Source organism: Suillus plorans, assembly GCF_016647745.1.
Source record: "Suillus plorans strain S12 chromosome Unknown HD556scaffold_12, whole genome shotgun sequence".
Taxonomy (NCBI): Eukaryota; Fungi; Basidiomycota; class Agaricomycetes; order Boletales; family Suillaceae; genus Suillus; species Suillus plorans.
The window spans coordinates 202,436-229,712 of record NW_024537396.1 but is presented as its reverse complement, the minus strand read 5'-3'; the positions used below and the strand labels follow the sequence as shown (position 1 = coordinate 229,712).

Sequence of the window (27,277 nt, the reverse complement as noted above, 5' to 3'; positions counted from 1 at the left end):
CCTACGGGAGATATGACAAAGAGGGCAGGAAGAAGAGCAATGTCCTTGAAGAACTCTAGTTGTGGGATATTCTTCGTGGTTCGCTCAGTACTGCAGGCATCGTGGACGTCAGACTTGAACGCTCTCATGGACCATCGTTGAGATTGTCATTTGGTCGATGGTCAATCGCACTGGTCAATCTGTAAGGCGGCGTTGTGCATGTAATGGAACTCCCAACTTACGAGCCCCGAAAGATTATGTCAGACGGGCGTTACTTTGATAAACGAGAAGGCTAGAGTCCCAACCATACCTGTCCTTCTTGGAACCCCTCTCAAGACTCGGATACTCCGAACTGTCGGTCGAGCAGCTGTTCTGATGACCTCCATCCATTTTGGGGAGCTCCTGCTTCGTGATTGCTCCTATTTGGATCCTAAGAAGTTTCTCGAAAACTTTCCTTCAGCATTCACTCGCAATTGTTATGTATGCTATCATAAACAGCTGGTCTCTCTGCTGTTATCTTACGAATGAAGAGAGGCTCGCCGAGACTAGGAACGGGAAAGAGATAACAGTTAGGAAAGTGTGCATAGAACAAGGAGTGATTGCGACGTACAGGAAAAGGATTTAGGAAGTTCTTCACTCACACTTAGGCTGTGACGATTGATTGGCTGGCTGGTTGCTGATGTATTACATATAGTAAGTACCTCGTCAGCTCCTTGAAGACATAAAAAGTGATCCGAACTTGATCCGAATTATCACGAGTTTGAATGGAAGATGTTGTAAATGTGTACGCAAGTCAAATGCACGCTCGCCTGCAAGTAGTGTTGTGCGGGCCGGGCTTGGGCCTGGGCTTGAGTGGGTATGGGCCTCATAATATTTTGGCCCAGCCCTGATGTCGGGCTTGGGCTTGGGCTGGGCTGGGCTTGGGCTGAAGCCCGGGCCTGACATAGATTGGGTACACAACAACGAAACACATCTACCGAAGTTATTCTAAACTCTCTATGTCAATGAAAACCATGCTATCTTCACCTGACTTCTCGGGGCACCCATCAAGTAGCTCGTCATCCTCATCTGCAGGATCTTCGGTCAATGATGAAGGTCCTGACTCACGAAAGACCAGGTCATGACGAAGAAGGCACTTCATTACCTGTAGTGCCTCAACGACATCCCCTTTGAGACGGTTGCGGCGCTTTGTAATTGTTAGCGCAGCTGAAGAAAATGCCCGCTCGCTCGATACCGACGAGGCCATGATTCCTAAGAAGTCACGAGCGATAGCTGTCCACACTAGCCCATACCTCGTTGCATTTAACTTTTGATAGATTCAGTATCTTCATTGAGTGAATAAATGAAGGAATACATACCCCCCACCACTGGACAATGGATTGGTTTTCGGCCAGCTGGTCAAATGTATTGACATAGTAGTTAAAGTCTTGAAGCCAGGGTTTCCGTGGATCGATTGATGACATGGCTGCAGATGGAGTATATGAGGTTGGCGTGTCGTTGTCGTTGTCGTCGTCACTAAGTTCCCGCAGAAGCCTCGAAATTTTGATTCCGGATGTGCGACCTTTCTTGACTGGAGTGTGTTCAGCGTCACCATGAATGTGTGCATAGTACTCCTGAAACTGATGACAGTCAGACTATTGTCATGGAAATCTGCTGGAATACTCACAATATGTTCCGCATTCTCGAGAGATTGGTGGTCCTGGGCCCATTTATTGTAGGCAAGCTATGGAAAATCTGTTAGCATCACAGTAGTCAGAAATATCAACACTTACCTCATGGTCTTTTTCAAGGTGTCGACGGCACGTTGACAGGTCCTTCACAAAGTGTTTGCGTGGACCCTTCTTCGAGCACAAGGTGCAATTGCGATAGGTGCGAGGTTTGCCATCAACACCAGGCTCAGAATATTTCGGACTAAAAAAATTATCAACATCCTGACCTTTCCTGTCAGGCTTTTGCTTGATCTCGTCATTAGAGAGGCTCGCAATGTTGATATCTGCAAGAAATCCATCATCGTTGACAGGATCTGGAGCTGCGCGTGAAATTTCAACGTAAAACGTAACGTAAATGAAAGTGTTCGAAACTCACCTTGATTTTTTTTTGCCGTGGCAGGTGCAGCACGGCTGTCTTCTGAGTCGGAACTGATGATCACAGATTGGCTGCTATGCGACTTTTTCTCTGTGTGAAAAAATGTTAAGTGACGTGCTGAAATGAGCAACACTGACGGTACTTACTTTTTGGTGGTTTTTGAGCGGCTGAACAATCTGTATCATACCCACTACCGGAAGAGTCAGTATTCTGAGATCTCTTGGTGGGGGTGACAAAGTGGGAACTCGAAGTAGCTGGTGCCATGGTGGTATCCTCCGCCAATCGTTTGGCATCCTCAGCTCGCTTGAGGGCAATGGCTTCAAGGTGAGCACTCAGCTCAGGTGTTGCAGAATTAGAAGCATCGGTTAACCTCTTGGAGGGCGCGGGAACCCGTTTGGGCCGCACCAAGGCTTCTCGATCTGCATCGAGTGATGGCGGCATTACCGTGACTGGGAATAATCAATGCCAATTGCATAGAGAAGATCAGGCACAAATTAACTGTACAGTTAATACCGGAATGGACCGAAAGACTTACAGGTATAGCCTCGGTCATTTTTGGAAAAACTCAGCCCGGGCCTGAGCCCTGGGTATGGGCCTGCAGAGGTTGCAGGCCCAGCCCTGGGCCCTCGTCAGCCCACTCATAGGGCTGGGCTGGGCTGGGCTTCTGTAGGGCTGGGCCATGTGGGCCTGCGGGCCTGAGCCCTGGCCCACCACATCACTACCTGCAAGTCCCCCAGACCGAAGCGGCCACCCGGATGGTGGTTTACATAAGCGGACGCCTCACTACGTTAATTCACATGCGAGCGCTTGTGAGCGGCGGTATGGGGCATACTAATACAGCTTCAAGTTTTCCTCCATGCGCTGACCACATAGTACTCTCGAAACTCGTCTTTCTCTGCCTTTATCGCCCCATTCGTTATCGACATGGAGGCGGCATCCAACCCATTATCTTGGGATAACATACCCTCAATGCCCCCGTCTGCGATGCGAGCAGTAAAGGATATCACGTTCGGGAGTGTGCGTTTCCAAGGCTGAATTAATTTTCTTGACCCACGGGAATGACAATCAGTTTCTGTGACACAGATCGCAGGCATGGTCTCCAAAGTCTTTGAACACCCATTCGACTTGACGAAAGTGCGATTACAATCTCAAGTTCTCGATACCACCGCTAGATTCAACGGACCAATAGACTGTCTCGTTAAAACATGGAAAAATGAAGGCATTAGAGGTCTTTACCGTGTATGTGATCTCTACTCAGCAGAACTTCTTCTTTGTTGGTGTGAGCTCATACTGGTCCTAGGGCCTTCCGGCGCCAATAGTGGCCGCCATGCTAGAGAATGCTTCATTATTCCTGTCATATAGCGAACTCCAAGACGTGATACGACGGATAAATTCTCAGCCTTTGTCGTACGATCTTTCGTTACCTCAGCTTGCATTGGCTGGTGCAGGCGCAGGCGCCATCACTAGTTTCTTACTGCAAGTCACTCACGCCTGGTGTACGAGTTGTAATTAATTCTTGTTTTTGACTAGCACACCGGTGGAACTTGTAAAATGTAAAATGCAAGTACAGATGATTGCTCCCAAGCCGCTTTCAGTCTCGATACCTGAATCCACTGCAGCAGCAGCCCTAGAGTCAAGCGCGGCACCCATTTCTCGCGCCCTTCCTGGTCCTATAGCCGTTCTTATGTCCGTCATCCGCACAGAAGGCCTCCGCGGCCTCTGGCTTGGCCAAACTGGCACCCTCATCCGTGAATGTGGTGGCGGAGCTGCATGGTTCACCACGAAAGAGTTCGTCGGAACAACGCTAATCAAGCGGCGCGGCTCCGAGCTTACACGGAAAGACATCCTCCCATGGGAATCTGCGTTGTCTGGTGCATGCGCAGGCGGAATATTCAACTTTTCCATGTTCCCCGCCGACAGCATCAAGAGTACTATGCAAACTGAGGAAGACTTGCGTCCTCGAGGCAGTAATGCCCCAAAGCCAACGTTCCTTGGCACCGCAAAAGCAATGTACAGGGCGCAGGGTGTGAAGGGGCTTTACGCTGGGTGCGGTATTACTGTTGCTCGATCAATACCCAGTAGCGCAATTATATTCCTGATTTACGATGGCCTAAGTAGCCGTTTTGGGTAGTAGAATGGGCACGAGATCAAATTACATATTTATATTGCTGACTTCTCGTGCATTGCCTTGGTTAACTTTACGCAACATGATCTACACGGCCAAATCTATGTATTGGAACTTTGTTGGAACTGCTGACCGGGTGTCAAAGCACCTACTGACTGATTCCTCAACTACACGGCGAATGAGTGGTGACCACGCTTGAATCAAACTTGAGGGAGGCGAACATTCACAACTTAGAACGAGTTACATATAAAAGAATGTATTATCCTCCAGGGAAAACATCGCGTAGTGATAAATGAAATATATAAACGAGTGGAAGGATGCCCAGAGTTCATCATGGTGCATAAACAAACGAAAAACCAAAGAACGTAGCCTCTAAGGAGAACATCGCACAATAATAAATGAAATATGTAAACGAGTGGAAGGGTGCCCAGAGTTCATCATGGCACATTCAAAGAAATAACATCACCAAGAAAGAAAGAAAAAAGTAACACAATGGGTTTCGATTTTTGGGATGATGCAAAGCTAAGCCCGCATATACTCATACCCTGGCATGTCCGAAGGGCGTCTCTGCATCATCTCAGGAAACATGCATCCCTCAGTCCACCCATTTGGGGCCATCGCGGGTCCGGGATACATGGTATAGTCGCTTGCGGTATCTGTTGGGCCGTATAAGACTCCCAGCGACTGGTTGTGGATAAGTGGGGGAGGCTGGTATTGAGTGGATTGGGGTTGGTATTGGGTGGGATAGGATTGCATCGCCTGCGGTTGCATGGGTTGGTATTGGGTGGGATAGGACTGCATCGCCTGCGGTTGCATGGGTTGGTATTGGGTGGGATAGGACTGCATCGCCTGCGGTTGCATGGGTTGGTATTGGGTGGGATAGGATTGCATGGCCTGCGGTTGCGGTTGCGGCTGCATGCGTTGGAGTTCGTATGGGTATTGGTAGAATGTATCAAGGGGAAGGGGCTCTTCCGCCGGCGGAGGCTGGGACGACGACTGGGCCGGGTCACGACGATTGGACGGCCGAGGAACATACCCATGTTCTTTCTTGCGATGTTTTGTAACGTTGGAAGAGGTGTGAGTTTTGTAGTCACAGCCATCGTGAGGACAGATGAAGCGTTGCTCGCCCGTACTAAAATGAAATCAAATAGAATTGTTGATCAGGTGGAACCGATGATGGTGATGAATGACCACGTACTGCCCATCAGTATGATGATGGAAACTTGTTTTATGCAATGTCACAAAGCTACACCCGCCCCAGGTGCAGAAGTACGCTCTGTGTGGGTGAATATAAGTTAGGTGAGCTGCATACCATAGGGTAGAAACACGTACTTTTCTGGTGAATGTATGGCCTCGTGTGTCTTGCAGTCGGCGAACTTGGGAAAAGTTTGGTTGCAGATAGAGCAAGCGTAGGTCTAAATATTACAAGAGTTAGTCTTCAAGTCAATGCACGAAGTATGCGCCTGATTGGGCTTACCTTTGGCATGATTGGTTATGAGTGAGGATAACACTTGTGAGGTGAATGTACGATTGAACTTGAACGGATGATGGTGCTGGGTAAGTATTAGGGTAGGTATATATACGATTCCCTGCTGTGGTCGTGGTATTGTGCTTTGCGATGGACAAACACATGTTTTCAGTGGACAGACGCTTGTGGACCCCACTGCGGTTGTAGTATTGAGCTTTGCGATTGGCAAACACATGCAGAGTTGTGGTTTTCAGTGACCAAACGCTTGTGGAATTCGTACAAGGATGCTTTGTGGAGGTTACTGGTGGATGTGGGCCATGTAACGCGTGAATGCATTGTTGTTGAAGCAACCACATCCGTTTGAATGCTTCATCCTCTGTTACAGCATCGAGCGAACACCAGGATAGAGTTATTTGCCAGAGATATGCGCGTCGATCGAAATTTAACGTGGAGAATCGAGTAAAGACCGATATGGATGTCGACACCGAGGTCCGAAAAATTTCTGGAGGTCTTTGCCGTCGTGACCGGCCTGGGCCATGCAACAGGAACTCACTCGACCAATCCTTTAATTCACTAGGTGCTTTGAAAGTTCGGTCCTGGTATGCATGACCGGGCGAGAGTTGTCGATTTTAGCAGTGAGATGGTCAAAGGAATGAGATCAGACGCGCGATTGATCAGAGTCCGTACAGGTCCGACAGTGCATTTTTGTCTATTGCTACTAGTGAAGTTAGCCTGCAGTACGTCGATGGAGCAAAGAGGGGATTTGTTGTGTCTGCGGTTGACACCCTTGCATGAATATAAGCATCATTGAATATCAGGAACATAACGTACCAGCAAGTTTTGACGTCCAAGTATGCCCAACTTGACATTGTGCCATTTACAACTACTTAGCGATAGTAGAACTTCATGGGAGCGGCACTGTGCCTTGTCAACATGATTCACTAGGTGCTTTACATGGCGGGGCGTACTGACTTCGGTCCTTGTAGGTATGACAGGGCGAGAGTTGTCAATTTTAGCAGTAAGATGGTAAAAGGAATGAGATCAGACGCGCGATTGATCAGAGTCTGTGCAAGTCCGACAGTGCATTTTGTTTATGGCTACTAATATTAGGCAGTACGTCGATGGAGTAAAAAGGGGACTTGTTGAGTCTGCGGTTCACATCCTTGCATGAATATAACCATCATTGAATATCAGGAACACAACGTACTAGCAAGTTTTGACGTCCAAGTATGCCCGACTTGTGCCATTTGAATCAACTAACCTGCATTTTTTCAGCGCTAGAGCCCCTCGGCTTTCACCCTACTTGCGGCACTTAGGCTTTCGATATCTGCAGGTTGGGCCAGAAGCGGGGCGAGAAGTCGCACAGAAAGTTCTACAGTCCAATTCGGTTCGAATTCGCAGATGGTACCCCATAACAGTTGGTTAATGGGACTATGTGAAGGCAGTATCGACACACCCAAATACTCGTGTTCTGTGCAGCTCTCACATTCGAACACTTTAGCTTGCTTTTAGATTCCTTTGATCATGCAAAGCGGCGTTGAACCGTAACGTCGTGCGGTTGTTCTGCGGACAGAGTCGGCGCAAAGGATCTCCATGCGATAAACTCGGTGCGACGAATATTGAACTTGGTATACTTAAAGATCTCGTTGCGGCAAGTTCCAGTGTACGTGGAATTGGGTGTAATGCAATGAAATGAAACTCGGTACAAAGTAACTCGAGATGAAAGACATGTCTGGCAGCCCGTCAACGAATTCCACGCGAGGTTTTCCTTGTCTCTTTCTTCTGTGCAAGAATGCCGCTTCGTTGGGGATATTATGAATGATTCAGGAAAGTCGTCGTGTTGTGGTATCTGATCTACAAGGTACTACCATTTGAATTCAAACTCCGAAGTTTTTGGTGTGTTGCATATCCGTTCTCGCTTGATGTGGGCCATGGGGAGAACAAAAAAAACAGACCTTCTTGCCAACACTCCCTCGATGTCGTAAATTTATTCTTGGGAGATGATTTATTGCGCCCAGTTACCATGTGCGCCATGTGCATGAGTTACTAGTCATGCACATGGCCGCCAAATAACAATTCATATTCATATACGTCAAACAGGTGCACAAGGGAGTCGTTACTTATTTTGAGCAAGTCGCTCACTTATTATTAGAGTCTATACTTGGCGAGGAGAGTAAGTGTGGTGAATTACGACAGACTAGTGTAGTAAGTTCAATGTTGTCATTTCGATTCGTCTATGCGGTACAACGGTTCTGAACTTGAATGTGCATTTTCTAGCTGGGTGGGATAGGATAGTAGTATATGTGCATTGTGACTCACTGGCAGGGTAAATCACGAAGGAAGGATGCCACTAGTGCCTTGATAAGGAGGCGGTGGTACTGGCTGGCAATCCGATCATGCCTCGGAGCGCTGAGCGCGCCTGAATAACTTGAGGGGGAGGCGAACATTTCAATTGTAACTTGGAACGTGTTACATTGATAAAGAGTGTATTATCCTCTGTAAAGGCAGGTCTTGAAAGCAAGGAGCCTCATGGGTGGATCGTGACAGTATTTGTTGGTTATGTACTAGAGCCAAAGGCTCCTAATTTTACACGACACCGTACTTTTGATCGGTCCATTTTTCTGTATAGAGGTCACCGTCATCGCACCAGTGTTTACATCACAATCTAATCATAAGGTCACATGTATGCGTAAAACATCTATTGGGACTTTGGAACTGCTGACTATGTGTCAAAGCACCTACTGACTGATTCCTCCACTACACGGGGAATGAGCGATGATCGCGCTTGAATCAAACTTGAGGGAGGCAAACATTCACAACTTAGAACGAGTTACATGTAAAAGAATGTATTATCCTCCAGGGAAAACATCGCACAGTGATAAATGAAATATATAAACGAGTGGAAGGGTGCCCAGAGTTCATCATGGTGCACAAACAAACGATAAACCAAAGAACAACCATCACCAAGAAAGGGAAAACATCGTAGTAATAAATGAAATGTATAAACGAGTGGAAGGGTGCCCAGAGTCCATCATGGTGCACAAACAAACGGAAAACCAAAGAACAACCATCACCAAGAAAGAAAGAAAGAAAGAAAGAAAGAAAGAAAAAGCGACACAAAATGACGTTTGATTCTTGAAACGATGCAAAACTAAGCACGCCTATACTCATACCCTGGCATGTCCGAAGGGCGTCTCTGCATCATCTCAGGAAACATGCATCCCTCAGTCCACCCATTTGCGGCCATCGCAGGTCCGGCATACATGGTATAGTCGACTGCGGTATCTGCTGAGCCGTATAAGACTCCCAGCGACTGGTTGTGGATAGGTGGGGGAGGCTGGTATTGAGTGGATTGGGGTTGGTATTGGGTGGGATAGGATTGCATCGCCTGCGGTTGCATGGGTTGGTATTGGGCGGGATAGGATTGCATCGCCTGCGGTTGCGGTTGCACGGGTTGGAGTTGGTATGGGTATCGGTAGAATGTACCAAGGGGAAGGGGCTCTCCCACCGGCGGAGGCTGGGGCGACGACTGGGCCGCGTCACGACGATTGCCACGCGGCTCAGGAACAAACCCATGTTCTTTCTTGCGATGGTACGTGAGGCTGGAAGGGATGTGAGTTCTGTAGTCACAGCCATCATTAGGACAGATGTAGCGTTGCTCGCCCGTACTGAAATGAAATGAAATAAAATTGTTGATCAGATGGAATCGATGATCGTGATGAATGAAAACGTACTGTCCATCAGTATGGACAAGGAAGCTTGATTTATGCAACGTCACAAAGTGACACCCGTCCCAGGTGCAGAAGTACGCACTGCGTGAGCGCATATAAGTTAGGTGAGCTGCATACCATAGGGTAGAAACACGTACTTTTCTGGTGAATGCATGGCCTCGTGTATCTTGCAGTCGGCGAACTTGGGAAAAGTTTGGTTGCAGCTAGAGCAAGCGTAGGTCTAAATATTACAAGAGTCAGTCTTCAAGTTAATGCATGAAGTATGCGCCTGATTAGGCTTACCTTTGGCATGATTGGTTATATAAGAATATGAGTGAGGATACTACTTGTGAGGTGAATGTACGATTCAACTTGAGAGGATGATGGTGCTGGATAAGTATCAGGGTAGGTATATATACCATTCCCTGCTGTGGTCGCGGCATTGTGCTTTGCGATGGACAAACACATGCAGAATTGTGGTTTTCAGTGGACAGACGCTTGTGGGATTCGTACAAGGATGCTTTGTGGAGGTTACTAGTGGATGTGGGTCATGTAACGCGTGAATGCATTGTTGTTGAAGGTACCACATCCGTTTGAATGCTTCATCATATGTTACAGCATCGAGCGAAAACCAGGATAGAGTTAATTGCCAGACATATGCACATAATCGATCGAAATCCAGCGTGGAGAATCGAGTAAAGACTGACATGGATGTCGAATTCCATGACACCGAGGTCCAAAAAAATTCTGGAGGTCTTTGTCGTCGTGACCGGCCTGGGCCGTGCAACAGGCAGTCATTCGACCAACCCATTAAGCCACTAGGTGCTTTGCATTGTCCAAGCGTAGTACTTTGAGATTTTCATCTTTGTAAATTGTGGGCAGGACCGGGTGAGAGTTGTCAATTTCAGCGGCGAGATGGTCAAAGGAATGAGATCGGACGCGCGATGAATCGTAAAGTCCGTGCAGATCGGTGCATTTGCATACATTTGTGTCTATTGCTACTAGCTAATGCTAGACAGTACGTCGGCGTGATGAGGGGACTTGTCGAGACCGTGGTTGTGGTTGACACCCTTGTATGACTGTAAGTACGAGCGAGCATCAGGAACGTAACGTACTAGCAAGTTCCGACATCCAAGTATACCCGAGTTGTACAAAGTAACATAGAGTCTAACGAAGTATGCTCAAGTCAGTGTGTATTCTTGCAGAGACCCTGCTGTTACTTGAGCATGACAAATCAGTACAAACACCTTGGAATTAGTACACACCGCAACGATTACAGTGGTATCACACTACTTAGTGATCGTGATAGTAGAACTTCATGGATGCGGCAGTGGTTGTGCACTAACGTATTGTTGATGCTGCGGATTCCGACTGAATGAATGAATTTTCTATTCCACGCTCAGATACCTAGGTACCTCGACTGATATTTACGCCTCTGATTGGCAGCAGTGTATTTCATTTTATAAAGAACTCGGTTTATCACAGCTAGGAAATTGTGCTTATGCACATAAAAAGTCTACGTAGGTAACTGAACATGACAATTATGGTGAGAAAACAACAATCTACAGTTGCATCTCGAAACTCTAAAGTACTTGTTGATTATAACGGAGGATACTGCCTCATCAACAAATACCAAATAGTAAACAGGGACTGCGAATGGGAGCTAAACAAGAACACCTTCTTTGGCGAGTCTTTGCCCAGTATCCACACCAGAGCTGCGGCGAATAGACAGCTTCCCATAATGTATGTGTTTTCAATGAAGGCCAACATAACCAGCATATGACAGACCGTCAATATGACCTTGGTTTTGAGTATTGAACCGAGAAGGACAGGTATAGTGGGGACCCCAACCTTCATATCGTCTTCAAAATCACGGACATCGGTCATGATCTATAGATACAGTCAGGGTCAAATCGTGCGATCATGTGCGGTCTACTTACTGCGTGGCATGAGCGGTTGACGGTCGACCACACTATCAGTTGAACGACGCTCCATGGAGACGGCAACGTGCTAGTGAGATTGCCTGATCCCGACAACACGGAGAAAACCACAGCGTAGATGCCACACCTGAAGAGTATTGGTTTGCATGCCGTGTATCGTTCAAGGTGAACACGCAGACGTACCCTCAAATGATGCCATTAAAAATGGCTTTCATGCCAGGAATGCGTTTGATGACCAGGACAGGCGCAGAGGTAGAAGGCTGGTAGTTATCTCTGCCGAACCTCCCGTGGAGGCGCCTCGAGATTAGCCAAAACTTCTTGAAGCTGATCGGAGTGGTCCAGAGCAAGGCAGGAACGACAAACATTGCCGTGGTGAGGAGCGTCGAAATTGGACACTGAGATAGTACCAATGCAAGGAGCACACCATTGGCGGCGAGGAAAGTTCGTGCATATATAAACCAACAGGTGATGCATGGGTCGTTGGTGGTAGTGCGGTCCAACGAAAACTCCTCTTCTTTATCCTTAAGATGGTCAGCGCCAATGGCAAGGATATCGGACGTGACGCAGATGGTTATCTGCAAAGATAATTGCGTGAACGACATTATCTAGTATTAAATTAATGACCATACCGGTCTCCAGTCGATACGTCCGTTAGAGGACATCACATATGACATAAGGGCCGACAGGGCCAAACTGTTCATCGATATCACGACGGGTCGCAAGAAAAGCTCATCTGCAAGTTTCGGGATTGTGAGGGATAACATCTTGAATTGAGACTGAACGGCAGGTAAACACTACCCTCTCCTGCTTTTTATATTGAGCAACCGCGTTCTGAAATTTGAAAGACTGTCACAAATTAATGTAGGAGATCTTATCAGAGATGCTTGGGAGCAGATTTGAAAACCATATGCCAACGTTCAAACCTGTGTTTTTTTTCACCGCTCACGCCCCTGGAATTTTGCGTTACTTGGAGCAGCTTAAGCCTTCGATATCTGTACGCCGGGCCACGGGCGGTATGAGAGGTCGCACAAAAGTTCTATAGTCCGGTCCAAGTCGTACACAAACGGTGTCTTACAACAGTTGGTCAGTGGGACTATACGAAGGAAGTATCAACAAACATTTCCCAGGTACGCTTTTGTTGTGCAACACTCACATTCGAACATTTAGGCATGTATTGGATTCCTGTCAAACAATATTCACTGGCGGCAAAAGTTTTCCCGCTGTGCAATCAGTGACGCCTAACTGCGCCCACTGGAAGCGCCCAATTGAACTGCGATCTAAACGAATACTTCATTACCGGTCAGATACGGTCAGGCCCTTACATTTACTGGGGTGACCAGGCACGCGATGGGGACAACGAGGTGCTGGTGGATATTTGTGAGAGCCTCATGGCTGTGTACCCGTGCTATATCCTACGGCAGTGTGTTTGTTTTGTCGGAAATTCCTAATTCGGATCTCAACACCTTGTAAGGCTTTAAAATGGGTTAAAGTTGGGTTAAAGTCCTTGAAATCGCCATAGAGATGCGGTTGCAATAGCATTGCTGGTACATATGTCCTATGTCGCAAAAATCCGAAAGTGATTGCAATCCCCGACTTCCAAGGAGGGTCTTTGTCGGTCTAATGCAGTCTATAAAGTTCTTGATTAATTCCGCGGAGATGTGCCAATAGGTGGGGTGATGACATTACCGACTGCTCGTAGGTGCTTGCTTCGCAATAACACTTATGCTCCCCTGGAGTTCGCATTGACCCTGCGCCGCGCGCCATGGTGCAAATCACTACTGTCAACAATGTCAATATTTATTGGCCAAGACCGCCGGGGACCCGTTCTCCTGGTTTTTCTATCATTGTCGATGGATATCAAGTCACCGGACTTCGTTCTAAATACAAAATGTACCTGATTGCAGATATGCCGTGGAGGGAGCCACAAGTTACAACTTGAGTACACGTTCTTTCAGGAACAACGCGAACGTAAATGACGTAGCGGAAAACGTATTAGTGGTGAAACATGTGTGGGGAAGGCAGAACGACTTGATGGACTGCGAGAAAGCTAATTATTTAATTATTTAATTATTAATGGTATTCAGAGTAGGCTCTGAAACGCTCTGAAACGATTCAGAACGATTCAGAAATGCTCTGAAACCTGTTTTGAAAGGTTCTGAAAACCGGCTGAAAAATGCAATTTTAAACTCCGTTCAAAATATACTTAGCGGTTCAAACACTTCAAACTTTCTAAGTCACACTGTAAGGTTAGGGTTAGAGGCATTTGCACACAAAAAAAAGCTGAAGGTTATATATTTCGTAGCTAGTACATAAAAACTAATGGCCTTTCACTACCCTTCAAGAAATTCATGACCTTGCACTCCAGTACGCTTCGAGGCTAGTGTGAAGCGGGACAGGGTGGTAGGGTTCTTAGTGGAACAATTGCATGGACGAGCGGCTGGTCCGGAAGACTTGCATGGATGTCACGATGTGCTGCAGCGCCTGCATGAGGTAGATTAGGGAGTGACTTGAAAAAAAAATACAAGGGTGTCAGCGGAGTGGCTCTCAAAATGAACATGTGCATACGCACCGGGACTCCATGCACCATCCTGATGAGTGTCCGAGCTTCTTGGAATGCACTGGGATTATCATGAGTCATAGAATAGAAAAGGAATTTGAACTTACACTGATGGGTAGGGAATGACAGGGGTATACCCATGGGTATCTGTGGTGATACCCCCACCCACACCCACCAAAAACCCACACCCACACTGGTGGGTGTGGGTTTATTCATGGGTACCAGGGATGGCTACCCATACCCACACCCATAGAGGGTATACCCATGGGTATGACATGAATGATTGGTACTACACACTTAGATATCTTAATGAATGTTGTAGTAGTACTGGAGACAAATATACTGCTAGTCTCACCTTGTTAATTGGCAGCCATTTGAGAGAGATATAAGCTAAATAAAAACCCAACATCAGTAAGTCTCTGAAAAATGCAAAAATCAAAGTTGATATTATCCTTGTAGTACTAGTTGAGACAAGTCTGTTGTGCCTCTTATTTTGTTAATCAGTAGTAATTTGAGCAAAATAAAAATCCATATTGATGAGTTTGGCCAAACACAAGTTGTTATTATCATTATGTATCTTGATGAAAATTGTAGTGCTATTTAAGGTGAGTCTATGGCTAGTTTATCTTATCAATTAGTTGACATATCAGTAACATAGGGATTGAACACTACTGAACCAAAGTTCAAAGTTGTGTTTCTATAGTCTACATGTAACATAGTAAATGGAATCAACATAGATGACAAAGATAGTATTATTGAAAATGAAGTTGTTGGCCATTCAACCTAGGCATACCATTCACTGAGACCACTACTAGCATATTTGACAAAGTTGAATCACATATCACAGTGCAAAGATAATTTTTTTGCCTACATACCCACTGTGTGGGTGTGGGTAGGGGTGTGGGTATCCTAAGTGCCTACCCCCACCCATACCCCTGGGTACCCACACCTACGACCCACAGTGGGTTATAGATACCCATAACATTGCCTACTGATGGGTTAGGACTGGTCCAGACTCATCCGAATGGTGGTGCAATGCAGTGCGAAAGGAGGGTATGGTGATGCGGCACCGAGTTGGGATATGAGAGCTAATGGTAAATGGTATGTGAGTGGCGTGATGTGGTGGCAGCACTGGGAGTGGATAGAAGGAAGTGCCGCCTGCCTGATGATGATCCTGGTAGTCGATGTTTGCTGCCAAGTCCCCCTGATGGGCTGTAAGGGTGCGAGGTGGAGCGGCCAGCACAACATGGAACGTGTAAGGTGGAGCGGCCAGCACAACATGAGATGAGTGAGGTGGTCCAACTGCATGCTGCCGCGACAGGTTGCTGTCATGGATGGCATCAGCGGTGGTGTGCTCGTTGCATGGCACAGCGCAGGTGGCAGGAACACACCTGCGTAACATTCAAACTCCGCTTAAAACTCGGTTAGATTAGATTAGTCCGCGATAATGGAATAACAGCCCACTCAGCCCAATGCCTCACCAGTCTCGCCATCAAGACTTGCTCAATCAAATAGATACTAGTACTTTAAATGTTACAAAGGCCTGGGTTGAGCATGCCATAGCAGAGGGAGATCTTAGCTCCTCTGACTCCTCTATCTCAGAGGATGGTATTATTAGGACCCCATCACCACCTTCCCCTATGTCACTGTTCTCCCCTATGTCTGGCAGTTCAGGCTCCTCAGGCGACTCCATTCTGATTCATCAAGAATACACTCATATTATTGGCTCTCTTACTGCTCTTCAGGATGAGGTACAGATGGCACATGTCCTTCACATTTCTGATGAGCCTCCTATGCGGGCACCACAGATCCAGCTTCTTGACCACTTTGCTATCCATCGCCCTGACCTATTCCGGATGAAGTTACATGTCAATCCTGATATATTCGACGACATCCTTGATCAAATCAGTGGTGACCCTGTCTTCCACAATCAGTCCAATAATCCCCAACTCCCTGTTGCTGTGCAACTCTCTATCTTTCTTAATCGTGCTGGCCACTACGGGAATGCAGCTTCCAACCAGGATATCTGTCAGTGGGCAGGCATAAGCATTGGGTCTGTTACAAACTGCACTAATCGTGTCATGACTGCCCTGCTTGGACAGCATGATAATTTTATCTGCTTTCCTACTCTTGACTCTCATGAGGTTGCACGGACTTGTCACTATGTTCAGTCCAAGTCCTGCCCACAGTGGAGGAATGGTATTTTGGCAGTTGATGGATCACTATTCAATCTCTATCAAAAGCCAGGTCACTATGGAGAGTCATTTTACACCAGGAAGTCTCAATATTCCCTCAACTGCCAGGTGTGTTTTATTTTTACTTGACACCTCTTTGTCTGATTTAAAAAATATTTTAGGCAGTCATCCTGCCTCACAATCTCACTATAGTGGATTATTCTATTGGTCACACTGGTAGTGCACATGATGCATTTGCATTCCAATCCACTCATGTTTTTCAACAGCATGCAATGCTTCTTGGAGATAATCATTGGATTTGGGCAGATAGTGCTTATCCCTTGGAGACATGGTGCATTCCCCCTTTCAAGAAGCCTCCTAATGGGTCCTTGACCAGAGACCAGAAGGCTTTTAATACTACCCTATCCAAGGTACATCTATTATTTTATTATTCAACTTCTTGATATTCAATTAATTTTTTTAGATTCGTGTTCGGGTAGAACACACATTCGCTGCTCTCAAGGGCCGTTTCCAGTCTCTTCAGGAGCTTCGACACCCATTGCAGAATGATGACCACCTTCAGTTCCATTCCTACTGGGTGATGTGTTGCATCATCCTTCATAACATGATTATTCGCTTTGAAGAACAGCGTAACATTTTTAGTGGTGAAGGTAGTACCACTGATTGGGCCCTTAGGGATGAGGGAAGAGACCTTATCCCCCCCCCCCAGAGCAACAAGACCCTGATGTAGGTCTTGTGGGTGATACTTCCTATGTTGGCACCCCTGGCCATGCAGCTCGTGCAGAGTTAATGGAGAATTTGTTGAGGTAGTAACTTACAGGAATCTTGCAAAACACAAGACAAGACAAGCAGCTGATGTATTACCATAGAAATAGGAGGCATGTAGAACATGTAGGTATGACATGTAGACATATGTGAGACATGGTTTACAAAAAGAAAAAAAAACAAGCATGTGATACAAGCAGAACAAAATGAGCACATACAACTACAATGTCCGTGAACAACACACAACACAGCAGCAATGACAACAAATACACTCACAATCGGGCGCTCAGGATGCGCCCCTCTCAACTTGAGAAGTTCGATCTCGAGCTGCAAAGCAGCCCTTTTCTCCGCCTGAACCCTAGCCTGGGCCTCGAGAACTTGAAGTTCCAAGGCCTTCGCTTCTTGCGCACACTGGTGCACAATGGCGGCGTCACTGCGTTCCTTATCGGCCTGCTCACGTTGAAACTCGATGTCACGTTGGTGTCGGTGAGCATTGACTTTCGCGAGCTTGTATTCAGAGGCAGCTGCCTTTGCAGTATATATGTAACTCATCCCGGTAGTGAGTGATTCGACTTGACCCTGGACGTCCTGCATCTCAGAATTGACGCACTTTGAGAGAAAGGATTTTTGGGAGGGGGCTGCTTTGCGAGTGGATGATGTTTGCAATCCTGATATTCCTGTTGGTGTGGCGCGTATGCACGATGATGTTGCAGATGATGACGACGACATCTGAGAGGGTGATGACTTGGGCGAGCGGATGGCACCACTATTAGTAACACGATCTACATGAGTTTGGAATTTTCCATGGGAGTGGTTGTTAGGGGTACGAGGAGCATGCGTAGGGGGTGGTGAGGATGGGCAAGGGCGCTTGTTGGACGGACGTTGTCCTCGTCCTCCTGATTGGATGGCCCGAAATTGTCGTCTCGGGGCTCCCCATCATCATTGGCATCGTTGAGAGGGGTAGAGGGGAGTGGAGGTTCGGGTTGGGTGATGAAGGTATGGTCGTCATTGGGGTTAAGGTCCTTGTCCATGGGCTCATCAGGGCAGGGAGGGGGGAGAGCTTTCTCCTTACCCTTCCCTTGGGCAAGCAGAGGCTCGTCCAAGATGTCGTCGATGATGTCACTCTCGGTGTCCCCAACGATGTTGTCGGGGTCAGGAGAAGGGGCCTGAGCGACCATCTGCTTGCCCTTCCCTTGGGTAAGGGCAGCCATATTAGCAGCGTGATCAACACCCGGCACAGATGAAATCGTCTTCGGCGCTGTAAAGAGTAGATTCGTTGTAGGCGCTACAAATGTATTACCTTAGAACTCAATGTGCGAGTGTAATGCTCGTCCCAAAGAGACTGCCTATAGAATTATCTCTTGATATAAATGCAAGGGATATCTTGTTAAGATCGAAGGTAAGAACAGGAAGAGTTACCCAAAGTGCGTCTCAAGTTCCGAAGATGCATCCGAAGTACCAAAGTACTTGTCCAATGCGAGCGAAGGTGGTCCGAAGTCAAGAAAAGAAGGTCCGAGGCAGTATGAAGTGTCTGATAGACGTCCGATGAACAGCAAAAGTTCCGAGAGAGAAATATGGCGGATGTGTCGAAGTGTGTCGAGATATGTTGAAGTATAAGACTTAATAGATGTACCAAGGTACGACTAGGCAAAGTCTATTGGAAGAGCTAGAGATATCAAGACACAAAATGGCAGCGGTCAGGCCAGACAATCGTTCTGAATGAACAAAGAGATCGATTGCGCGAAGTACGACTATCCGAAGTGACTCTACAAACTATGACTCGTAGCCAGGAAAGTGAAGTGAAGTGCGAGTATCTGGCGAGTCGGATTATATCCTACAGCGTGAAAGTCCGGAATCTGCGTAGGTGAAACTAGTAGCAAGATAAGCTATCCGAAATGTAATAAGACTCAAGGCGAGCCGCTACAGAGATATGCATGTAATAGCACACGAGGTGTGTAGCTATATGTATTAATCAAGCTTTTCGATGTATGTGCCCCTAAGACATGATCAATAACAGATAAACCAATGTAAAAACGCACCAGCGAAGTCAAACGGACACGGAAAGGACATGGTACGGAGGATCGGACGTGTATACAGACCTTGGAAGGGGACGGACGACCTTCGGACTACTCGGACGAGTGTGCAGAACTCTCGGAGTGTCAGGGAATATAAGTGTGAGACGCATACGATTTAGGAAGGATACACGACCAACGCCAGTCCGAGTGTTACAGCGCAAATGTCGGATTGCTCTTCCAAAGTTTATCGAGTATGTCAAACCATGGGAAGTCGATTAGTACCTGCTCTGTAGTTTGTTGTAGCGCAGTTTGATAAATTCAAATAAATAAAAACCTTACCTCGAAGATTTTGTGCACCAGCAGCATCAAGTGGATTGATGCCAGCGCCGGTCTGATGGAAGCGAGCACATTGTTTTTTATATTTATTCCTGAGACTAAGATTGTTTAGTGAATTAATGCATATGAGAGGGGGAATACGCACTGCGTAATACAATTAGAAACTGCCACTGTAAATTTGTGTTTGTCCTCAGCATACGCATCCTTGTACTCCTCATCCTTCTCGAAGATAACTTCAGCTATCGCCGCCCAGATGTGATTCTTTTGACTCCCCGAAGGATCGGGTTCACTGATGGCGGGATCGCGAGATTTCTTCGATTCATTGAAGAGCATGCAGCAGTCAGCAGGATGAGTGTCGAGGAATTGTACAAGGGCATCGGTGCGATCCAACTCGCGGGTCTCCCACCTGACGCTAAACTTTGCAGCAGGGGTGGTGGAGGTATCACGTGCAGCATGAAGGTTGTATTTCAGACCCCGCTTGGGCCTGCTGAACGTTCCGTAGATTCTGAAAGAAATTTGTCAAACTTACCCACGTTTTCAGAGCCGCCCAATTTTTACTTTGAACACCACTATTAAATATGCCGGCGTGGATATCAGCGGAATCAATAAGGACCGCAACGATCCGGCTATAAATCAGTATACTATCTCGATTGACAAACCCTAGTGCAACGTTCCATACTGCTGTTGTGCTATTGCAAGACCGTTGCAATATTTATGCAAGCACATTTTGTCGAGGCATTCAATCAGCGACTAGCGGAGTTATATATGAAGTACTTACGAGCGGAACTTGCCGAAATATATGGGCGTTGAAATCCAAATTAGGAAATTCAAACATCCTGCAAAAATTAGATGGAAGTTTAAGAGTATTACCCTACATCATGTCACTACCCAGTGCTGTGCGGCTTGCCACCTCCTGCTCGCCAAGAGCTGTGTCCCGTCGCAGCCTTCAGTTTCTCCGCCCGACACAGAGCTTTGCACACAATGGTATCTCTCGGTCACCCCAAACATCATACATCCGGCTTTACGCCTCGAGGTCGAAGGCGAAATCTACTGCAGACCTAGTCCCGGGATCTAAACAAGCTCTTACTTCTGAGGTTTCTCGTTTAGAATATGGAAAATCCGAGGCGAAGATGAGTGCCGCTGTCGAGTGGTACCGCAAAGAGGTAGCTGGCCTAGAGACTCGTGCAAGTGGTCGCGTCACCCCAGCCCTTCTCTCGCCAGTACGCGTAGAACTTCCAGGCAAAGGAAAAGACCTTGTGAAAATCGAGGAAGTGGCCACCATTGGCGTTCGAGAAGGCTCAACCTTGATTATTACGGTGTTCGAGGAACATGTGAGCACCTCGTCGTGGTTAGGCTCGAGGACATTCGCTCATTGGTGCACCAGTAGAATTTGAAAGCAGTGGAACAGGCCCTATATTCCGCAAAGCTACCAAATATTGTTCCTCAGAAGCAGGATTCCAGGACAATCAAGATTCCCATACCTAGGTCACTCGCTTCGTTTTCCTGTGGCATGGTCGTTCATCATTTCTCTTTTAGGCCAACAGTCGAAGCCCGCAATGCGTTGACTGCGACTGCTCAGCGAATGGCAGAGGATACCCGTGTACAACTTCGAAAAATACAACAGGCTAGTGTCAAAAAAGGCGACTACAAAAAGCACTCAGTTGAACTCGAAGAAGTAAGTTTGACTTACTTTTTACTCACTTCATCATTTTATCTTATCCGACCTATTAGTTTCAGAAACTCGCAGATAAGAACTCTGCCGAAGTAGACAAGATTCTTGCACATATGAAGAAATCAACTGGGGCCCGGTAGGGTGGGTATCCCTCCATGGAGAGGCTGTACCCTATCGACATCTTTCAAGGCATCAAGCTTCAGGCCTCACTATCTGTGTCTATCATTATCGATGCATATACCAATTCAAGGTTCATGATACATGCGAACATTCCACATGCGACAGGAATTTTTCGACATTACTATAAGTGAAGCCGGGAAAGGCGACGGTAAGAATATCAATAACAGCCACTGCACTGGGCCACTGCTTGATGTACTAGTTGATACATTCGAAAGAGATAAATAATAATCCAAGCTTGTCTGATCCTGTCAGTTGTTGGTTACAGAAATCAAAGTCTGGCGTCCACGACGTAGGGTAAGTGTTGATTTTGACTGTGCTCTCGTGCAACGAGCACAAGGTAACTTCATGAGCTTGAGCGACGAACAATTTGGATTGGTTAACTACGCTGCTACTATTGTAGCTCCACATAGTTTGTGAATACGTAGACTGCAACATGAAACTTTGATAAATTATACACTACTAGTTAAAGTTATTTACTCAGGACTGCAAAAGACCAACGGGCTCTAAGGTATAACATCTGCAAGGTATAAGTCTACAAATTCGATGGATTAGGATAATGATAACGGCCAGAACAATTTTACAACGGAACAAGAAGCAGGAAAAGAATGAAGCAGACATAATGAAAATTTCGGGTTACGCGGTCCTATGCATCTCATCAAAGGAGGTTGCCTCGGTGGTCGAGACCAAACACTAGCCAAGCGTGAGCAGACGTGCAGGAAAGAGCAACACGCCACGTACAATTTGCCAGTTCACGGACGCTCATCCCTGCAATAGAAGTGCTCATTAGCAACGTGTCCAAGACTCATGGCGAATACCTACTGCCAATCTTCTTTCCGGAGCCTTCGCCAAGGCTACCATCCGCAAGGTTTCGCTGATGGTATGTATTAACAGAGCACAAACGTGAAGTATAATTTGCTCTACCTTGCGCTCCTGGAGAGCAAGAACACGATCCTCGACAGTATTGGCAATGACCAACCTGTGCACGAAGACATCTTTCTGTTGACCGAGACGGTGGACTCGGTCAAACGCCTGGCTTTCGATTGCTTCGCTCCAGCCAAGGTCCAGTGAGATGACACCTGTGAGGAGTCAGAACGCAGCGAAGTAAGAAACCGGGGAGGCTTACGATTAGCCCTTGTCAAATTCAACCCAACACCTCCGCATTTCAAGGACATAAGCATAACTTGTGCAGTATTGCCCGTCATGAACACTCGGACAGCCTGATCCCTTTGACTGCGACTCATCGACCCTTGGTACCTAAACCGAAAGATAACAGCAACTCAGATAAGCAGGTACGAAATCATCAGAAGATTCGTACTTCACATGGGGTACTTTCTTCTCTGCAAGGAAGTCAGAGACGAGTTTGAGACATTCGGTCCACTGCGATATAATTATGGTCTGCAAATGTCATCAACACTACCATCACTATATTTTTGGAAGTCAAGCCGCACCTTGTCGCCAGGACTTTGTTTGGCCCACTTCTCTAGGTGCTCCATCATGTGCTGAGAGTGAGAGACATTAAAAAGATTTTGCCAACGAAATGTAACAACCTACATTCATCTTTGTAGAAGGAAGGAAACGCGACATCATTTTAACTTGACCCATGGAACCAGGCACCTTCCTGGTGCTCCGGCCGATGACCACTTCTCTCTCATCTGCGTCAAGTTCATCATCAGACTCAACGACCATCGCGCGGCGCTTTCTCAGACGTTTCTTGATGTCGCGCCTGGCATCCTTCTGTCCTTCATCCTCATCATCCTCGACAATAAAATCACTCATGTCGTCGTCGTCATTTTCCGATTCACCATCCGAGTCATACACAGCACGCTTCTTATAGATGCGCCTGGCCCCGCCTTTGCCACTCGATCCCCGAAGTATCATATCAGATATCTCGGGCATCTCATCATCGGAAGATGTCGACACGTCTCCGGACAACTCGGCATCAGTGGGTTCAAATGCTTCGCGAATGAAAATAGCATCCGCAGAAATGGGTGTGCGACAGCTAGGACCTGCAAAACAAAATGAGTGTGGCAAGAAGCTTTACGTGCGTGACTCACAAGGCTTCTCATTACTACGGTATTTACGAGGGTCCTCTGCGTCTTGGACAAAGGGAGCATTAAGGACGTTGGCAATACACTCGCGACAAAAGGCATGGCCGCATGCCGTTATACGGGCCTCGGTGAATGTATCCATACAGATGGGGCATTCCTCACCATCGGCAGTGGCATCCAGGGACTACATCCATGTCAATATCATGAAATCCATGTGACAAGAAAAACGCACCTCTTTTTCTGCCTGTACACGTGCCATCGCGCACTGGAAATACTTTGCTTTCAGCTTCGTGACAAAATCTGATGACACCAGTCGAACTGCGCGGGCCAGCTCAGCCTTAAGGTCATGCCCGCCATCTAACTGATCTGCTGCAACAAGGGCTTCGGAAGTCTCTTGAATAAGAGCGGGATGGGAGCACACTTGTCGAAGACGCAATAGCATCACAAGGACTATTTTAAACGAGTCATTAACAACAGCTGAGTTGGTGAAATGATGAAGTACCTTGATGATAGTTTCTAAACAAGTAGTGATTGAGATTTTCAATTTTTTTCTGAACAGTGGGCGACTTACTTCAAGACAGTGCCAGCGCGGAGAAAACGATTGAATTTAGCTTGAGAGCGAGCTTCGACCTGAAAGACGTGCAATGAGCGCAACGCATATATGTACTGGTAGAATATACCATTTGGTATATTTCGCGCTCCTCCTGGGAAAACTCTAGTTTCTCCATTTCTACATGTTTTGTGGGAAGTTCGATGAGTTTCTTGCCGTCTAACATCGAATCCTTCTTGCGACGCAGCATAATCGATATGAAGATAGCCTGGAGTCTCTTGCTTGCCAATTCAGCTATAGTTAAGCGCGGTTAAGTGAAGGTGAGATCTTAGGCGAACATCGACGTACGATTCTTTTTCTCGATGACGGAGACGTGTCCATTAAACTGTTGCCAATCATACCAGGGACGGAAGCGAAGGAAGCGAAATAGCGCGTATGCATCAACTAGGCCGTTGATAATGGGAGTGCTGTCCGAAAATTAGTGAATAGTGGTCTTGATGGATGAGATGCTCACCCTGTGAGGCACCAGCGATAGGTCGTGTCAAGATCGGTAACGCTACGAGATATTCCTGCAGGGTCATGAGTATATAGGAGAAAGAAACGTGGCAAGTATTACTTGTGCGCCGGTTGCGAATGTTCTGTGCCTCGTCGAGAATAACACGGTACCATTGGACTTGAAAGAGAAGCCCAACTATACAAAGTCAGTTTAGGTGACCACAATGGTCGCCATGGCTCACATTCTCTCTTTGTCTTCTTATGTTTCCTATCATCCCCCGAATCGCTTTCGATAAAGGAATCGGTCTTCTTCTTGCGCTTTTGAGCCTTCTGCTTGGCTTTTTCTTCCGCCTCCAGATCTGGCCATTCCAGTGCAAGAGTCTACCAGAGTCAGCAATCGATGAAAGATATCACACTCAAACGCACATGATAAGTGGTTAATACGATGTCGTATTTCATCAAGTCGGTCTTCTTGCGAGGTTTGTTGGAGCCTCAATAGAAGAGAACGTGAGACTTGAATTCGATCGAAACCCATATACAATTCTGAACGTACCATGATAAACTAGACACTTCAAATTATTGGTGGTCTTCATCTCGATCTCAAGCTTCCATTGGTCCAGTAAGGCCAACGGAGCAACGATAAGGTTCGTCTTGCATATAGGGTCATTGGAGGGGTTGGCGACGATCACCGAGATTATCTGCACCGTCTTCCCTAAGCCCATCTCATCGCTCAAACAGCCTCCCCTGTCGCCACATTTCTCGCGTTCCAACGCCCATGCGACGCCAATAACCTGGTGAGCTAACAAAGAAATGGCCATTCCTGGAAGGAGATCGTACAGGCTTTTCAATCCAAGTTTTTTGAGGGCCTTGTCGACACTGGCATTGCCATCGAATTGCTCCGCATTGCCAGCAGCGATCAAAAATTTGTCAATACTGCAAACAGCACAGAGATGATAACGTGAGAACGCATTCATTCCGAAAGATTTCGTGACGTACTCGCCCGGGTTCGCAATCGGCCCGATAAATAGGTCTTTACCCCTCCCGTAGAAGTCGCCATCCTCGTCAAAGCGCGCGTCACGGGTGTCAGCACCACCGAAGATATCAGGCAGCTCCCAATCCTCCTCCGAGTCTGTGTCCAACCCCATAGCAACGTCGAGACGGACCCGTGATCCCGATGCAATAGGCTGGTAATTAAGAGTTGGATAAGAATATCCAGTATTGTCGCCGTTGTAACGAGGGACCTGGGAAGTCATAGTGGAAGGTCCTTGACTGACGGTCGTGTCTTTCGTCAATTTAGAAAGCTTGGCTAGGGAGTTAAGGTCGTTTTGAATGTTGTTGATCCTTAAACGGGTTTCATCAGAACTGCGGTGCAAGGATGGTCGGTGGGCCACAGGAAGCACAGCCTTTTGATCTGCGAACTGTACGGGAATGTGGCCTTGCGAAGGCTGCGTGTTGGAATTCACAGGCGCCTTGGGCGGTTGAATGGTTGTGCGCTTAGATACAGAGAGAGTGGAAACTCTAGATTTGTTTTCCTCATTCTCCGCACCAAGAAACACGAGAGACGAGGAAGTGCGCTTTCGAGGAATGACAGCGTCAGCCGGCTCAGGCTTTACGGCAGTCTCAGCAGTTCCACGCCTCAATGGCAATGACACGAACGCTTTCATTACTGGGGCTCGTCGGGCAGATGAACTTGGGCTGGAGAGACTATCTACATTCAGATTTGCATCGAGTTGTGCCAACAAACCACCTCGCGGCGGCTTTGTATCGACGGCGACGTTTGATGGGAGTACATTTGGCTGCGCATCATTGTCATGATAGAGCTGGCAGAAAACACGATTTTACTTACTGTTCCATTCTTGATCGCTTTTCCAGCATGAAGGGTTTTGACGCGCAGAAGTCTCGCTTGTTTGTGCCTCGGTGTACTGGCATGGACCTAAAGAGGTTATGTTCATAGGTGAAAAATAACTTGCATACGCAATACCATACCGTGTAATTAGCCAAACTACCAAAACCATCTGCTTTGCCACCCGAGCGGCCAGATCTGGCACCCAATGGGATATTGATAGCAGCGCAAGCCTGCTCCAAGCAGGTGACCACGCCATCTATAAATTTAACTCAACAAATCTTCACATCCACAATTGGGAGCGCATACATCCTGTCTTTGGCTGCAACGTGACTCTAAACTATAATTAAGGTCATCAAAGAAGTATTGATGTGACACCGGATGATAAAAACGTACGTTGGTATCATAAAGATCTATATCTAGATGCCGGCGAAGCGCTGTGAGATAGGACTTGGGAATAGACGCGTCCTGAAATATGTTCAACCCTGCCGCACAAATAACGCCGCACAGACGAGCGCCAATTAACATGTACTTACCTTCACGTGTTTCTGAAGGCCAAGCTGCTCCCTTGCGATAGCAAGAATATCAGGCTGATGTGACGATGTGTCCATCGTGGCATCAAGATGCAAGATAAGCGCTAGCAACAAAATGGAAGAAGTGCAAAGTGAAAGACGAGACGCGACCGCGACACGACTTTAAGGCGCGTTTGTTTGGCATTCTTTGGTTGTCCGCATTTGGATTGAATGACCCAGCTTTGACCATGGGCCATGGCCACGTTGACTTCTTTAAAGAGAACTTTAACTTTGTGCCATGGTCTGCGCAAGGGACGACTACATATATCCTTTGAGCGCTTGCCAATGATTTCATGGTGATTACCTTCTATCCTGTATTCAGCCCTCCTTCTGTGATGTTGGATGTTGGATCAGTTGAACGGCAGACCTCTGATGACATAGACCGAGCTCCTACTATTGACACTGCTCGCGGCCATCCACAACGTGTCTTGTGCAGCCTAGTGAAATATCTTTCTCGTTATTCGAGTGAAGGACCACAACACGGATTCTGTCAATGGAACCGCCGATTTAATGATCCGACTTATCTATGGGATTTATTTGTGAGCATACTTCATTCTCGACTTATACCCTCAGTCCGTGGTGCCATATGACCGTGGTTTGTGTACAGGTTCACTGGCTCTGACTCCATTCCTGACTTCCGGCAATCTACTAGCTCGACCCTCTAGATCTTAGGGGTTGAGGTCTGCAACCTGGGAGCCCATGTCAGTGGAAGAAGGCGCAAAGATGGACACACGGAGCGCTG

The 27,277-nt window shown here is 47.0% G+C and overlaps 8 protein-coding genes across 8 annotated transcripts; 2 read left to right on the top strand and 6 right to left on the bottom strand.

The window, feature by feature from the left end:
* Positions 1–1,795: 1,795 nt before the first annotated feature.
* HD556DRAFT_1305739 (uncharacterized protein) lies at positions 1,796–2,505 on the bottom strand (the record flags this gene model as incomplete). The annotated part of the gene is made up of 4 exons (XM_041299825.1): positions 1,796–1,890; positions 1,916–2,008; positions 2,065–2,154; positions 2,211–2,505. The coding sequence occupies 4 exons, from the start codon at positions 2,503–2,505 to the stop codon at positions 1,796–1,798; spliced, it is 573 nt and encodes a 190-aa protein (XP_041163419.1).
* Positions 2,506–2,620: 115 nt separating this feature from the next.
* On the top strand, positions 2,621–4,318 carry HD556DRAFT_1348587 (mitochondrial carrier). The gene is made up of 4 exons (XM_041302319.1): positions 2,621–3,081; positions 3,148–3,303; positions 3,365–3,540; positions 3,595–4,318. Exons 1-4 carry the CDS (start codon positions 2,989–2,991, stop codon positions 4,193–4,195), a joined length of 1,026 nt encoding a protein of 341 aa, XP_041163418.1. The 5' UTR covers positions 2,621–2,988; the 3' UTR covers positions 4,196–4,318.
* A 393-nt stretch (positions 4,319–4,711) lies between these two features.
* HD556DRAFT_1305737 (uncharacterized protein) lies at positions 4,712–5,675 on the bottom strand (the record flags this gene model as incomplete). The annotated part of the gene is made up of 4 exons (XM_041299824.1): positions 4,712–5,321; positions 5,388–5,465; positions 5,522–5,604; positions 5,667–5,675. 4 exons carry the CDS (start codon positions 5,673–5,675, stop codon positions 4,712–4,714), a joined length of 780 nt encoding a protein of 259 aa, XP_041163417.1.
* Positions 5,676–8,808: 3,133 nt separating this feature from the next.
* HD556DRAFT_1439942 (uncharacterized protein) lies at positions 8,809–9,679 on the bottom strand (the record flags this gene model as incomplete). Its single annotated transcript, XM_041306026.1, has 4 exons — positions 8,809–9,325; positions 9,392–9,469; positions 9,526–9,608; positions 9,671–9,679. The coding sequence occupies 4 exons, from the start codon at positions 9,677–9,679 to the stop codon at positions 8,809–8,811; spliced, it is 687 nt and encodes a 228-aa protein (XP_041163416.1).
* A 1,287-nt stretch (positions 9,680–10,966) lies between these two features.
* HD556DRAFT_1460049 (uncharacterized protein) lies at positions 10,967–12,071 on the bottom strand (the record flags this gene model as incomplete). Its single annotated transcript, XM_041308221.1, has 4 exons — positions 10,967–11,257; positions 11,308–11,434; positions 11,623–11,882; positions 11,937–12,071. 4 exons carry the CDS (start codon positions 12,069–12,071, stop codon positions 10,967–10,969), a joined length of 813 nt encoding a protein of 270 aa, XP_041163415.1.
* A 5,535-nt stretch (positions 12,072–17,606) lies between these two features.
* On the bottom strand, positions 17,607–19,901 carry HD556DRAFT_1525379 (uncharacterized protein; the record flags this gene model as incomplete). Its single annotated transcript, XM_041309260.1, has 5 exons — positions 17,607–18,109; positions 19,179–19,273; positions 19,321–19,652; positions 19,705–19,801; positions 19,855–19,901. The coding sequence occupies 5 exons, from the start codon at positions 19,899–19,901 to the stop codon at positions 17,607–17,609; spliced, it is 1,074 nt and encodes a 357-aa protein (XP_041163414.1).
* Positions 19,902–20,017: 116 nt separating this feature from the next.
* HD556DRAFT_1348571 (ribosome recycling factor domain-containing protein) lies at positions 20,018–21,277 on the top strand. The gene is made up of 4 exons (XM_041302318.1): positions 20,018–20,506; positions 20,563–20,660; positions 20,712–20,850; positions 20,907–21,277. The coding sequence occupies exons 1-4, from the start codon at positions 20,054–20,056 to the stop codon at positions 20,985–20,987; spliced, it is 771 nt and encodes a 256-aa protein (XP_041163413.1). The 5' UTR covers positions 20,018–20,053; the 3' UTR covers positions 20,988–21,277.
* Positions 21,273–26,127, bottom strand: HD556DRAFT_1348568 (SNF2 family N-terminal domain-containing protein). Its single transcript, XM_041302317.1, has 21 exons — positions 25,967–26,127; positions 25,117–25,916; positions 24,674–25,053; positions 24,547–24,611; positions 24,363–24,501; positions 24,242–24,316; positions 24,140–24,194; positions 23,974–24,092; positions 23,756–23,919; positions 23,647–23,705; positions 23,578–23,591; positions 23,308–23,525; positions 23,082–23,259; positions 22,579–23,033; positions 22,476–22,526; positions 22,343–22,422; positions 22,151–22,281; positions 21,949–22,103; positions 21,847–21,898; positions 21,766–21,792; positions 21,273–21,717 (listed from the first exon to the last, which is right to left on the bottom strand). The coding sequence occupies exons 2-21, from the start codon at positions 25,782–25,784 to the stop codon at positions 21,683–21,685; spliced, it is 3,120 nt and encodes a 1,039-aa protein (XP_041163412.1). The 5' UTR covers positions 25,785–25,916; positions 25,967–26,127; the 3' UTR covers positions 21,273–21,682.
* Positions 26,128–27,277: the final 1,150 nt, after the last annotated feature.